Source organism: Coregonus lavaretus (genome assembly GCF_964263955.1).
Source record: "Coregonus lavaretus genome assembly, chromosome: 14".
Lineage (NCBI taxonomy): Eukaryota > Metazoa > Chordata > Actinopteri > Salmoniformes > Salmonidae > Coregonus > Coregonus lavaretus.
The window spans coordinates 42,846,599-42,861,791 of record NC_140001.1 but is presented as its reverse complement, the minus strand read 5'-3'; the positions used below and the strand labels follow the sequence as shown (position 1 = coordinate 42,861,791).

General features: G+C 42.5%; 1 protein-coding gene across 1 annotated transcript in view; it reads left to right on the top strand.

Moving 5' to 3' along the window:
- Positions 1 to 6,113: 6,113 nt before the first annotated feature.
- Positions 6,114 to 15,193, top strand: part of LOC311141216 (calcium-binding protein 7-like) — a gene marked incomplete at both ends in the record, with an annotated part of 60,979 nt that continues 51,899 nt past the window's right edge. Inside the window, one exon of the mRNA XM_084176475.1 lies at positions 6,114 to 6,225. Coding sequence (XP_084032601.1) covers positions 6,114 to 6,225 — 112 coding nt within the window. The remainder of the gene's footprint in view (positions 6,226 to 15,193) is intronic.

Genomic DNA, 15,193 nt, shown 5'->3' with positions numbered 1-15,193 from the left:
GGTCTGTGAGAGCTGGAATTCTTACTGGTTGGTAGGTGATCAAATACTTATGTCATGCAATAAAATGCAAATTAATTACTTAAAAATCATACAATGTGATTTTCTGGATTTTTGTTTTAGATTCCGTCTCTCACAGTTGAAGTGTACCTATGATAAAAATTACAGACCTCTACATGCTTTGTAAGTAGGACAACCTGCAAAATCGGCAGTGTATCAAATACTTGTTCTCCCCACTGTATGTTAATGTGGGCTATTTTAAGAACTTTTCTTCTGGGATGCTTACTTGTTTTCATCGCTTTACTGGAAAGCTTAGCAGAAGTAGAAATGCTCATGTTATTTATGTTAGTGCAGGGTGAGCTGCACACAGTGGACTTCCTACTAGGGCACACTTCTTCAGTGCTATCAGTATAAATCTGGTTCATAGGCACATGAATACTGCATACAATAGCTGTAGGATCAGCAGAGGCATTCAGGGCAGTTAGAGGGACATAAATTAGGTTACTTACATTGTGTCTTCCAACGCCCCTGGTACAATGTACATTTGCTGAAGTATTATGAAAACTCAACGTCACAATGGTAGGGATTAACTGAGCTGGGCTTGGGTCATTGATACAGTGGCTTGAGAAAGTATTCACCCCCTTGGCATTTTTCCTATTTTGTTGCCTTACAACCTGGAATTAAAATGGATTTTTGGGGGGTTTGTATCATTTGATTTACACAACATGCCTACCGCTTTGAAGATGCAAAATAGTTTTTATTGTAAAACAAACAAGAAATAAGACAAAAAAACAGAAAACCTGAGCGTGCATAACTATTCACCCCCCCCCAAAGTCAAAACTTTGTAGAGCCACCTTTTGCAGCAATTACAGCTGCAAGAGCCTTGGGGTTTGTCTCTATAAGCTTGGCACATCTAGCCATTCTTCAAGGCAAAACTGCTCCAGCTCCTTCAAGTTGGATGGGTTCCGCTGGTGTACAGCAATCTTTAAGTCATACCACAGATTCTCAATTGGATTGAGGTCTGGGCTTTGACTAGGCCATTCCAAGACATTTAAATGTTTCCCCTTAAACCACTCGAGTGTTGCTTTAGCAGTATGCTTAGGGTCATTGTCCTGCTGGAAGGTGAACCTCCGTCCCAGTCTCAAATCTCTGGAAGACTGAAACAGGTTTCCCTCAAGAATTTCCCTGTATTTAGCGCCATCCATCATTCCTTCAATTCTGACCACTTTCCCAGTCCCTGCCGATGAAAAACATCCCCACAGCATGATGCTGCCACCACCATGCTTCACTGTGGGGATGGTGTTCTCGTGGTGATGAGCGGTGTTGGGTTTGCGCCAGACATAGCGTTTTCCTTGATGGCCAAAAAGCTCAATTTTAGTCTCATCGGACCAGAGTACCTTCTTCCATATGTTTGGGGAGTCACCCACATGCCTTTTGGCCAACACCAAACGTGTTTGCTTATTTTTTTCTTTAAGCAATGGCTTTTTTCTGGCCACTCTTCCGTAAAGCCCAGCTTTGTGGAGTGTACGGCTTAAAGTGGTCCTATGGACAGATACTCCAATCTCTGCTGTGGAGCTTTGCAGCTCCTTCAGGGTTATCTTTGGTCTCTTTTTGCCTCTCTGATTAATGCTCTCCTTGCCTGGTCCGTGAGTTTTGGTGGCGGCCCTCTCTTCACAGGTTTGTTGTGGTGCCATATTCTTTCCATTTTTTAAGAATGGATTTAATGGTGCTCTATGGGATGTTCAAAGTTTCTGATATTTGTTTAGAACCCAACCCTGATCTGTACTTCTCCACAACTTTGTCCCTGACCTGTTTGGAGAGCTCCTTGGTCTTCATGGTGCCGCTTGCTTGGTGGTGCCCCTTGCTTAGTGGTGTTGCAGACTCTGTGGCCTTTCAGAACAGGTGTATATATACTGAGATGATGTGACAGATCATGTGACACTTAGATTGCACACAGGTGGACTTTATTTAACTAATTATGTGTCCTCTGAAGATAATTGGTTGCACCAGATCTTATTTAGGGGCTTCATAGCAAAGGGGTGAATACATATGCACCATCACTTTTCCATTATTTATTATTTAGAAATTTTTTCATTTCACTTCACCATTTTGGACAATTTTGTGTACGTCCATTACATGAAATCCAAATAAAAATCCATTTAAATTACAGGTTGTAATGCAACAAAATAGGAAAAACACCAAGGGGGATGAATAGTTTTGCAAGGCACTGTAAGTCATTGTCTCAATGCAGCCTCATAATGCTGTGAAATGATCCAGGAACTTAAATGATATGGGTGGATCCCATCTTCCTTATAAAATGTATTTTGTTTCCAAAAGGTAACGAAATTCTCAACAAAAGTTACACCCATTGAGCTGCAATAATCACGTAGCCAGTTGTGAAGAATCCTGCTAAAACGTTCAATGCCACGATTCAGAGAGGGCACAGGGCCAGATATGATGGGTCTTTTATTAGTGTCTAGCAGAGAGTCAATCAGCTCTTTAAAATCCAATTTCAACTGTTCAGAGCTGGCCTTCATAATGTCATTAAAACCCACATGGACTACGATTGACTCGATTTCCATGTCCTGACGTAGTACATTCAGGAGCAGCTTAGTAATGTAATTTACTCGAGCTCCGGGTTAGGACATTGTTTTTGCACCAGAAATGGTCACATTTCTTACCATGGAGCTGCCCAAAATCACAGGTGGCGAGAAGGACAAGGAAATCCACCCACTCCCACGCTTGACAGGATTCGGAGAACCCTTTTTGGACGGGCGAGAGGCAGGATAACTTGAGCCTGTTGCTCCTGGCGCCTGGTGCAGGCCTCCGACAGATGGAGAAGCCCCGCTCGATCCAGAGCAGGTACGGAAGGTTGCCGAAGTCGACTTCGAAATCGTAGGAGTAGGCACTACGGCCGCAGACACAGGTACCCCCAGCAACGATGGTGCAGGAAGATCAGGCTCCAGGACGGCGAAACTATTAGTTGTTTGTATCAGCTCCGGGCCTCTCGTTGGGAGTGTAGACTGCTTTACGGGAGGCCGCTGTCTTTAGCTTCCATGGCTCGTGACATGCGACCATCATTGATTGCTCCTCTTGCTGTGCTCCTTCGACTCTATCAGATGGGGGAGCTCCGGACAACACCGGCCAGTTGGATAACGACAAACGACAAGGCGGAGATGCATCCAACAAGCGTAAATGCTGTCCAGCGACTGGCGTAGAAAAGGTAAACATTCCACTCTGCTTTTTCCCCAGTTTCTTACGTAGGCTGGCGACCTGCGTGATCAAGGAAGCCACCTCAAGCCTATAATCCTCAACAAGCAAGCTATGGACAACGTATGAGAGCAATCCATGCTTTGGTTTTATTTCCCTGCCACTGTTTCCAAATGCTAACATTTTAGCATTTGTGGCACAAATCTAATTCAAGCCATTGTATTGATATTAGCATTTTTTCGCACATCATGTCCAAATGGTTAGTGGCGACAAATTTGGAAACAGTGCCATAAAAACTAAACCAAAGCATGGATTGCTGTCATATGTTGTCCTTAGAACGCTTACAGGGTAAGGAAACCACAATTTTATTTAGGAATTTGGGTGAACTATCCCTTTTTTATAACTTAATGAAATACACTTGTGACTTCAATTACTTTAAATGCCAGTGCCTGCCCTATTATGCCATATTATTACAAAAGTATGTGGACACCCCTTCAAATGAGTGGATTCGGCTATTTCAGCCACATCCGTTGCTGACAGGTGTATAAAATCGAGCACACAGCCATGCAATCTCCATAGACAAAAATTGGCAGTAGAATGACCTTACTGAAGGGCTCAGTAACTTTCAACGTGGCACCGTCATAGGATGCCACCTTTCCAACAAGTCAGTTTGTACAATTTCTACCCTGCTAGCGCTGCCCCGGTCAACTGTAAGTGCTGTTATTGTGAAGCGGAAATGTCTATGAGCAACAACGACTCAGCCGTGTAAAGATCGTCTGTCCTCTGTTGCAACACTCACTACCGATTTCCAAACTGCAACGTCAGCATAAGAACTGTTCGTCGGGAGTGTCATGAAATGGGTTTCCATGGCCGAGCAGCCGCACACAAGCCTAAGATCACCATGCGCAATGCCAAGCGTCAGCTGGAGTGTGGTAAAGCTTGCCGCCATTGGACTCTGAAGCAGTGGAAATGTGTTCTCTGGAGTGATGAATCACGCTTCACCATCTGGCTGTCCGACAGACGAATCTGGGTTTGGCGCATGCCAGGAGAACACTACCTGCCCCAATGCATAGTGCCAACTGTAAAGTTTGGCGGAGGTGGAATAATGGTCTTGGGCTGTTTTTCATGGTTTCGGGCTAGGCCCCTTAGTTCCAGTGAAGGGAAATCTTAACGCTACAGCATACAATGACATTCTAGACGATTCTGTGCTTCCAACTTCGTGGCAACAGTTTGGGGAAGGCCCTTTCCTCTTTCAGCATGACAATGTCCCCGTGCACAAAGCGAGTTCCATACAGAAATGGTTTGTTGAGATCGGTGTGGAAGAACTTGACTGGCGTGCAGAGAGCCCTAACCTCTACCCCATCGAACACCTTTGGGATGAATTGGAACTCCAACTGCGAGCCAGGCCTAATTGCCCAACATCAGTGCCCGACCTCACTAATGCTCTTGTGGCTGAATGGAAGCAATGTTCCAATATCTATTGGAAAGCCTTCCCAGAAGAGTGGAGGCTGTTATAGCAGCAAAGGGGGGACCAACTCCATAGTAATGCCCATGATTTTGGAATGAGATGTTCGACGACCAGGTGTCCACATACTTTTGGTTATGTAGTGTATTTGTTGGCATCACCTTCAGTGGTTTCTGGTCAACAACCTCAATGGCACACATGGCTGTTCAATGTTTAACATTTGGTGTGCAATTTAAGGTTTCAGATATAAAAGGTAAAAGGTATTAATTTATATTAGGAGAGACGCCAGGGGATAAATTCTCGGTATGCTATTGTGCCTAGTTGTAATTAATCACAGCTCTCGTTGTTTATGTGGTACTAGGGGAGCACGTGTGTCCCTACGGGCAGGTAAGAACGGGATTTAGTGCGCGTGCTGTGTGGAATACAGAATGAACGCAGTGAGAAAGATGCACACATAGTGGAGTCAGGGTATGGAGTGTGTGTGTGCGCGTGTGTGAGAGAGCTGACTATACACAGGGTCCATGGCTGCCGTTCACAAGAGTCCCTTACCTGTGCGGAACAAAGAGTGAATTGGAGATGGAAAGGCGCCCCCGTGCCAATGACCAAATAAGGGCGAGCGAGTGTGCCCGCGCACTGAACGCATAGTCTTTTTTTGTGAATGTTCTAACAATTCGGGGGGCATGCATTTTGGTGTTTTGAGTTAAGGTACATTTGGACTTCTGATTCTTACGCTGTCAGTCTTTAATTTGTGTTTTTCACCTGGATTTAATCACTGAGTGCTCAATGGAAAGATAAAGGCACAGAGTGTGCACCAAGAAAATAACTCACATCCAAGAGATCCAACAAGTGGCTGAATTCATATTATCTCTCTGCATGAACTACTGGACAGAAACAACGGATTAAGCATAGTTGAATTGTCTCATTGTCTTTGTCTGTCTCTCTTCTACCGCAGTGAGATAAACCGCTGGTATTTTTTATTTGCATGTTGCGCTGAATGCTCACTGGCAGTGTTTCTCAGCAGATGGAGTGGCCGTGATGTGTTTAGTTTTGTTCAGCTAATAGCCATTATAAGTGTGGCAATTTAGGCATTTTTCAAAATTTGACAATTACTTGCCTCAACCTAGGCTAGATCAATCTCGCAATGTGTGTAACAAATAACTGTCGAGTATCCAGATAAATAAAAAGGAGATACTGTGACAACGTCACGTTTATAAAAATAATAATAATCTATTAGGCTTCTTAGTGTTAATTTACCAAAGAACGGGGGAGGAATTCACGGATCTTCTCCTCTCTCCTGCCTCTCGATCCTGTGGCCACAGCGGTTCCTTCCTATCCATGACCCCCGCACCCTCTTTGAAAGTAAAGTTGTGAACGACTCTCTGAAGAACCACTCATATGAAGACCAGGGCACAGGTGGCAGCCCCAGACCGTCACCGCAGCCATGCCTATCATGCATCCAATCACCTCCAATTTGATGTACCGGGGCATCTGCACTATCCCGGACATGCTCGCCTACCGAGCCCCGGTCAACCTGCCAGAGGACGAGGTGGAAGGTGAGGATGAGACTTTACCTGTTCTGTAACCAGCTCTGGTTCGATTACCAGCTCTGCGGGTATTCTGTTGCCTAGTCAGTATATAATCATGGCTCTTTCAATGTTTGAAAAAGTGTAAGGGTCAGGCAATTGAATTCACTATAGTCTAATTGTTGTGGCTCTTAATGTAAGTAATGGCCAGCGAACGGTGTGAGTTCATTCAGACGGAGTCGCTATCAGCGTTATCAGATTAAGCACCACAGACAGCGCCGCTTAGAGCGTCTGCATTTCAAGCAGTCCCTCGCCTCACCGTGATGACAATGTGTGACTCCGTTTAGACAACTGCCCACTGTAGATTGTCATTCACATATGTTTAGTTGCTTTTCTACCTCAACTTTCTAATTTAATCAATTATGAAGTTATCAATTAATCAATAGATTTTTTATCATCAATCAGTGGGATAATTTTGTGTGGTTAAAGCCGGTTGTGTTTGCAGGTGAAAGGGGAATTGTGAGAGGAGTGGGATGTCCACAGATTCAAAAGACAGTGCTACAAGCCTCCCCACTATGAGTCCACATATTTTGTTTATTGGTGTGTAATAGTGCTTTATTGTGGATTTGCTAATCAGTGACTGACCAGTACTCGTTCTGGTAAGAAGGCAGTACTCTAAAATGAAAACAAACATTGCTACTATCTCTCCAACAAAAGGGTTAGAAATCAGTGTTCATGTATTTATGCACCCCGGCACACGTTTCCCAATAGCAATAATGTCTGTATCCATATAAACAGCACTTGAAATGTAAACCCCTGGTAGACACATAATCTGTATTACATAGAAACCCTGTAGAGGAATCCTCTCAATGAGACAGAGCACTCATGCTTACATTGTGACTGAAATCTCACATTGTAGTGGTAGAAATCACCTATTGTATGAGGTTTCAAATTGTTTTAATGTCAAGTGCACAAGTAGAGTGAAATGCCTATCTTACAAGCTCTAAACCCAACAATGCAGGAATCAATAACAATATAATACTAAAAATATCATAAGGTAGCACAAAACACAAGATAAATAAAAATAAGAAATATGAACTGGAGAAAGTAAGCAAGCATACTATATACAGGGTCAGTCAGTTACAGTTGTAGGACTTTATTCAGTGTTGTGATCGGCTGTCTGGCTTAATACTGAGTCATAGACATTATACACTACAACACTTCCCCCTTTATTATCCACAAAAACAATGAAGGTTCTTAAATGGTTCTTCCTTAGCTCTTAACGGGGGGAGGGGGTTCTACTAAGCTATATGGAATTGTTTAAGAAGGTCATACCAAGATCATTTTGCTATTTGATTTTGAATTTTAAGACCCCTTGAAGTACCCAAAAAATATATAAAGAAATTCTGGAATCTTTTATTTCAGCTCATGAAAAGTGGGACCAACACTTTGCATGTTGCGCTTATATTTTTGTTCAGTACATTTATCAAAACTCATATACCAACAATACTTTGTGGCTTTGACGTCAAGACAGGAACAGCCTGCTGGTGTCTTTGGTGATGGAGGCGAATCAGGTAAGTAGGTACTAAAATGCCCAAAGAGTTTTGCCATGTTATGTGGCTAGTAGATTATAAAAAAAAACTAAGTTAGCCAGCTATCTAAGTGCACTGGGCCATGCACAGTGAACTGGCCCACTCGGATCTAGCATGGTGTTTGGGGATGTACTAAAGCTATCTAGCTAGCAAGCAAGCTACACAACTCCATCAACACTGCACATTTTGTAGAAATGAATGAATTAATGTCATTGTTTATTTCAAGGTACAGTATGTCTTTATTTTTGCTGAACTGCCTGATCTTTATTGGCCGGTATAACTTGCAGAATATCATGGTAGCCAATGTTTGTGGTAGCCATTATACCTGGATTTACTGTTACTGCTGCTAGTAACGTTAGTAACGTTAGCACTCAGGTTAGCATGTGGCTAGCTATAGCTAACATTGGCCAACGAGAGAGTTTTAGCCAGTTTGCTTATTGACATTTAATGTATACTATAATGGTAAAGGTTTATCTTGATTTTGTGTAACAGTACGAGAAATGCTGATGTGCTGAACTGCTAATAAGTGATGTGTTTCAAGGTTGCTAGGGGTTAGCTAGTAGGGGTAAGCCAGCAGGGGTGTAAAAGGGGCTATGCTAAAAGCCTGCACATTGTATAAGTGATATTATTTTTTGCTGATACAGAATAATGAAATCAAAGGATATGGTCAAATGATTAGTTGGCTTTATTCAGAGTGCCAAAATGTGTTTTCAAAAACAATGAGGACTTGCTATGATGTGGGTCTTTACCGTCTAATGGGGACAGCGGCTTCACTCCTGCTGTGTATTCACTCGTGTGTTCTTCTCTTGACGTCACTTTTCTGAACGGTTTTCCGACATGACTTAGGTCAAATTCTGATAAAATTACTCCCAGAATACAAATGTAAAGTGATATGTCGTATTGGGACTTTTGGTTGGAAAGATGAAACCAATCAGAATGTTTAACAGCAAACTAATTCTGCAATCTTCCCTTTAAAGTTTCTGGAGAACTCTTGCCCGATAAAGAACCTTTGAGTTCTGTGTGGGGTTCTTGATGTGGCATCTATGGTTCCTCAGAATTCTAAAAGGTTCTTGAAATGTATGGAAGCCTGTAGATGTGTCATTTTCATAGCACATAGTAAATTGGCCAGTGTTTTAAAAAATATATTTTATTTCACTTTTTTGCACAATAAACAAAAAACATACATAGACAAAAACAATAGGCAACATAACATTTACATACATACATTCACCAGCGTTAACTAGTGTTGATTTGTCAGTGTACATTTTTTGTGTTTATTCAAGAGTTAAATTAAAACTCTAAATAGTTCAATTAACACTCAGTGGGGTAAAATAACCCCAGTGTTGGTGTTAATAACCAGAGTTGATACATAACCATGCCTTCATTATCAAATTTTCTCAGCATGCTCTATTGTACAGTCGTGGTCAAAAGTTTTGAGAATGACACAAATACTAATTTTCACAAAGTCTGCTGCCTCAGTTTTGATGATGGCAATTTGCATATACTCCAGAATGTCATGAAGAGAGATCAGATGAATTGCAATTAATTGCAAAGTCCCTCTTTGCCATGAAAATGAACTTAATCCCCCAAAAACATTTTCACTGCATTTCAGCCCTGCCACAAAAGGACCAGCTGCCATCATGTCAGTGATTCTCGCGTTAACACAGGTGAGAGTGTTGACGAGGACAAGGCTGGAGATCACTCTGTCATGCTGATTGAGTTAGAATAACAGACTGGAAGCTTTAAAAGGAGGGTGGTGCTTGAAATCATTGTTCTTCCTCTGTTAACCATGGTTACCTGCAAGGAAACACGTACCGTCATCATTGCTTTGCACAAAAAGGGCTTCACAGGCAAGGATATTGCTGCTAGTAAGATTGCACCTAAATCAAACATATATCGGATCATCAAGAACTTCAAGGAGGGAGGTTCAATTGTTGTGAAGAAGGCGTCAGGGCGCCCAAGAAAGTCCAGCAAGCGCCAGGACCGTCTCCTAAAGTTGATTCAGCTGCGGGATCTGGGCACCACCAGTGCAGAGCTTGCGCAGGAATGGCAGCAGGCAGGTGTGAGTGCATCTACACCAGGGGTGTCAAACGTCCGGCCCGCGGGCCGGATCAGGCCCGCAAACGGGTTTAATCCGGCCCGCGAGATGATTTTGTAAAGTATAAAAATTAGCTGCAATTTTTCAATAAAAGAAACTGCTGTTCCAATTGTGTCCACTGGATGGCGCAGAAGCAATTGTGTTAAGCAAGCAAACTGTTTATACCGGGGCAGAGCAAATAGGTCAAGCAAGTGCAGCCTGTCCGGATGAGCTACTTTGTTTTGCCCGCGATATTTATTACGGCTTCTACTTTTAACATTATGTGCTTTGGCACCCTCATTGCCCCAATATGTCTCTGTCAAAAAAGAGAAAAGTGGACGCAGAGTGCAGAGTGTTCCAAGAAAAATTGTCATCCTTCTATTTATTCACGGAATTGAATGGGAAAGCTGTATGTTTGGTGTGTTCACAGCATGTTGCAGTGCTGAAAGAATATAACCTTCGTCGCCACTATGTGAGTCTTCATGCCGACAAATATGACAACTTTCAAGGACAGCGGAGAAGAGAGAAGGTGAATGAACTGTTGGCAGGTCTGAAGAAACAGCAGTCTGTGTTTACTCACAGCCGAGACATCAGTGGCGCTGCAGGGAAAGCTAGCTACCTCATTGCTAATGAAATCGCAGTGGCTTCAAAACCATTTAGTGAGGGTGAATTTGTAAAAACATGCATGATGAAGGCAGCGGAGATTGTGTGCCCTGAAAAGCACCAGGCTTTTGCAAATATCAGCCTGACAAGAAAAACAGTTGCAGACAGGATTTCTTATCTTTCAGTGGATTTGGACAGCCAGTTGAAGCAAAAAGTAAAGTAATTTATTGCGTTTTTGGTTGCAATTGATGAAAGCACGGACATTACAGATGTTGCACAACTGGCCATTTTCATCCGCAGAGTTGATGACACATTGACCGTCACCGAGGAGTTCGTGGAGTTGGTGCTGATGACAGATACAACGACAGCAGCTGATATTTTCACTGCACTCGTCAGCGCGCTGGACAGGGTCGGAGTGGACTGGTCCCGCGCTGTCAGCCTGGCTACAGATGGTGCGCCCTCAATGATCGGGAAAAAAGCAGGCGTTGTGACAAAGTTCAGAGAGAAAGTGCAATCTACAAATGGAGGACGTGATTTTTGGACTTTTCACTGTATTTTGCACCAGGAGGCTTTGTGTTGCAAGTCATTAAAGATGGATAATGTCATGAAGGTGGTCATCCAAACTGTTAATTTCATCCGATCCAGAAGCCTGAATCAACGTCAGTTTGACAGCCTTCTCAGAGAGAAAGACCACATCTATGGCCTGCCATACCACACTGAGGTAAGATGGTTAAGCCGAGGTGCTGTGCTGAGGCGTTTCTTTGATTTATGAGAAGAAATTGAACAGTTCATGGAAGAAAAGGGCAAACCAGTGTTAGAATTTCATTCCGCAGAATGGATGCAGGACCTTGCATTTATGGTGGATGTTACAGAGCACCTGAATAACTTGAACAAACAGCTGCAAGGGTGCAACAAAGTTGCCACGCAGTATTATGACAGCATACGTTCTTTCAAGTTGAAGCTGTCATTGTGGGAGACGCAACTCGCCGGTGGTGATGCAGCTCACTTCCCCTGTCTGAAAAATGTGTGCGCGACCCAACATGTGGCAGACATGAAGCGGTTCAAAGATAAAATAACGGGACTGTTAAGGGAGTTTGAGCAACGCTTTCAGATTTTTGGTGAACTGGAGAAAGACTTCAACGTTTTTTGTTCGCCATTAACCGTGAATCCCTCTGATCTGCCCGTCAGCATCCAACTTGAAATAATATACTTGCAGTGTGACTCGGATTTGAAGGGCAAATTTGCCGCAGCTGGCTTGGACACATTTGATCAGAATCTCTTGCCAGGTTACCCCAACTTGACAGCCCTCGCTGCAAAACTGTTGTGCATGTTTGGAACCACATATCTTTGTGAGCAAGTTCTCTGTAATGAGCATAAATAAAACAAAGCTGCGCTCAAGGCTCACGCACAAGCACTTGAATCACATCCTGAAGTTGGCTGCCACTCAGGATGTGACGCCTGATATTGATGCGCTGGTGAAAGCTAAAAGATGCCAGGTATCAGGAGTCAAATAAACTATGCAACCCCACTTAAAGTGCTGCATGAGACACCCTGATATAGTTCTGTGATCTGTGATATACTTCTGTGAATCACTGAGGCATTGTGTGTTTGCGTGTTCTTTTTCTTTAGAATTTTCAAATAAACTTGAGGTGTTTTATGATTAATAGTGATGTTGTGCTTTTACTATTTTGGACACACTGTCCTCAGGCTCCAGCATTATGTTTTATGTTGATAGTATTAAAACAAAGAAAACAATCTGAAGTTGTTGTTTTTAAGTTATATATACCATGATTTTACCGGTCCGGCCCACTTGGGAATAGATTTTCCTCCATGTGGCCCCTGAGCTAAAATTAGTTTGACACCCCTGATCTACACGTACAGTGAGGCGAAGACTTTTGGAGGATGGCCTGGTGTCTAGAAGGGCAGCAAAGAAGCCACTTCTCTCCAGGAAAAACATCAGGGACAGACTGATATTCTGCAAAAGGTACAGGGATTGGACTGCTGAGGACTGGGGTAAAGTCATTTTCTCTGATGAATCCCCTTTCCGATTGTTTGGGGCATCCGAAAACACCTTGTCCGGAGAAGACAAGGTGAGCGCTACCATCAGTCCTGTGTCATGCCAACAGTAAAGCATCCTGAGACCATTCATGTGTTGGGTTGCTTCTCAGCCAAGGGAGTGGGCTCACTCACAATTTTGCCTATGAACACAGCCATGAATAAAGAATGGTACCAACACATCCTCCGAGAGCAACTTCTCCCAACCATCCAAGAACAGTTTGGTGACGACCAATGCCTTTTCCAGCATGATGGAGCACCTTGCCATAAGGCAAAAGTGATAACTAAATGGCTCGGGGAACAAAACATCGACATTTTGGGTCCATGGCCAGGAAACTCCCCAGACCTTAATCCCATTGAGAACTTGTGGTCGATCCTCAAGAGGCGGGTGGACAAACAAAACCCCACAAATTCTGACAAACTCCAAGCATTGATTATGCAAGAATGGGCTGCCATCAGTCAGGATATGGCCCAAAAGTTAATTGACAGCATGCCAGGGCGGATTGCAGAGGTCTTGAAAAAGAAGGGTCAACACTGCAAATATTGACTCTTTGCATAAACTTAATGTAATTGTCAATAAAAGCCTTTGACACTTATGGAATGCTTGTAATTATACTTCAGTATACCATAGTGACATCTGACAAAAATATTTCATAACACTGAAGCGGCGAACTTTGTGAAGACCAATACTTGTGTCATTCTCAAAACTTTTGACCATGACTGTAGGTTAATTTGAAGAATTGTTTGTTTCAATATCTATGTTTTTGCATGTACATTGATTCATTCCTCTGATGCTACTCAAATATAATTAACAGACATTCTTTTAAACTCATCTTTTTACTTGGACTTATTGCACCCATTACTGAAATTGTTGTTCCAGTTTAGATATTTAAGGTAGTCTCATATTGTTGTCTTCCCAACCCTGGCAGTCATTCTGCATGCAAATGTTGGATATCCCCACTCTGGCTGGATTCCAATATGAATTACACATCACTTTGCAAGCCAGCATAATATGACTTGCAGGCCTGATGTGGCCTGTAAACTATGAGTTTCAGGCCACTGTATTATGGTAAAACTAGGCTCTCAATAGAAGGCCTTATTAAATATGTATTGTATTGTCTTAATTTAATTTTAATGACAACATATTTACTTAGGATCTCTCTTGGTGAAGGCCACAGGACTAAACATGAATAAATGTCTCTGTCACTAGCAAACAGTGGTACTGGTATCTCAAAAATTCACTCGAAAGGCACCCTGGGAAATATGCAAATAATGCTTAAAACCCTACAGCAGGGCTATTCAATTCCGGTCCTGGAGGTCCGAAACATGTCTGGTTTTGTATTTATTTATGGATGCCAATGTTTCCCCTATGGCATCACTCTCAATAACCTTATTTGGTTCCAACTTGCATCTTTATTTTTAAGGGTGTATAGAAACCCAGTGGATTAATCATCTCAATGATAGAGAAATGCTCACATTGTGACAGAAATCTCCTATTGTAGGGCTTCACTCAGAGTTGTGTTGTCTGGCTGGCTTACCCTTGTCACCTGATTGAGGTTTATGGATCAGCTACAGTATATTTATAGCTTGTTTTTAAAGGGAACACAATTATACTGTAGTTATGAGTGCAGATAGAGGAAGAACGGCTCAACCCACTCTCAAGTCCCAGTTTGAGACAGACAGCATTTGGCTGCATGGTTGAGCTTTGACAGATTGACTGAAACTGTTGGTATATTGTACTGCTTTTCGGTGTGAGAATATGTATATCAATGTACTGTAAAACAATTAAAATGCGTCACATTTTGGCTTATCTGACCATGACAGAATGCATGCTTAAGTGTGAATGACAGCATCTGATTATGTATCGCTGGTCAGGTCTTGTGAGAGATCTTCACTGTGTGGTGGTTACTGATGCAGAAGTTCCCTGGGACAGAAACGAGATGAACAGCTAATTGAACCTGGAGTCACACACACGCACAGCGGCACAGGCTCACACGTGCACACATACACACACAAGATGCAACAGAGCACACACACACACACACACACACACACACACACACACACACACACACACACACACACACACACACACACACGCACAGCACAGCACAGGAAACCCATTCAGTGCTGCTGTGACTGGTTACAATTAGAAAAGCTGGCAGAAAAACGTGAATAACAAAATAATCACATTTTGTTTGGATGATGAGATTCAACTCCCTATAGACTGAGCATGTGATAAATCAACATTCCTAGAGTGGATGCCAACAGGGTTGTCCAGACAGTGAGTAGTTTCGGAATATATCTTTGTCTCTCTCTCTCTCTCTCTCTCTCTCTCTCTTCCTCTCACTCTACTAGCAAATATAGAGAAAATATAAGATGAAATACACTGCCTAGTTGCTTCTTTTGTCAACAGACATATTGAATAAAGTATTTTTAATTAACCTTTATTTTATCAGGGAGTAATACTGAGACCAAAGTATCTTTAAGAGATGAGCCCTGAATTACAGAAATTACAGAAAATACACACATCAAAATATCAATACAAAATGAAACAAATCAAATCAAATGTATTGGTCACATACACATGGTTAGCAGATGTTATTGCAAGTGTAGCGAAATGCTTGTGCTTCTAGTTCTGACAGTGCAGCAATATCTAGCAAGTAATATC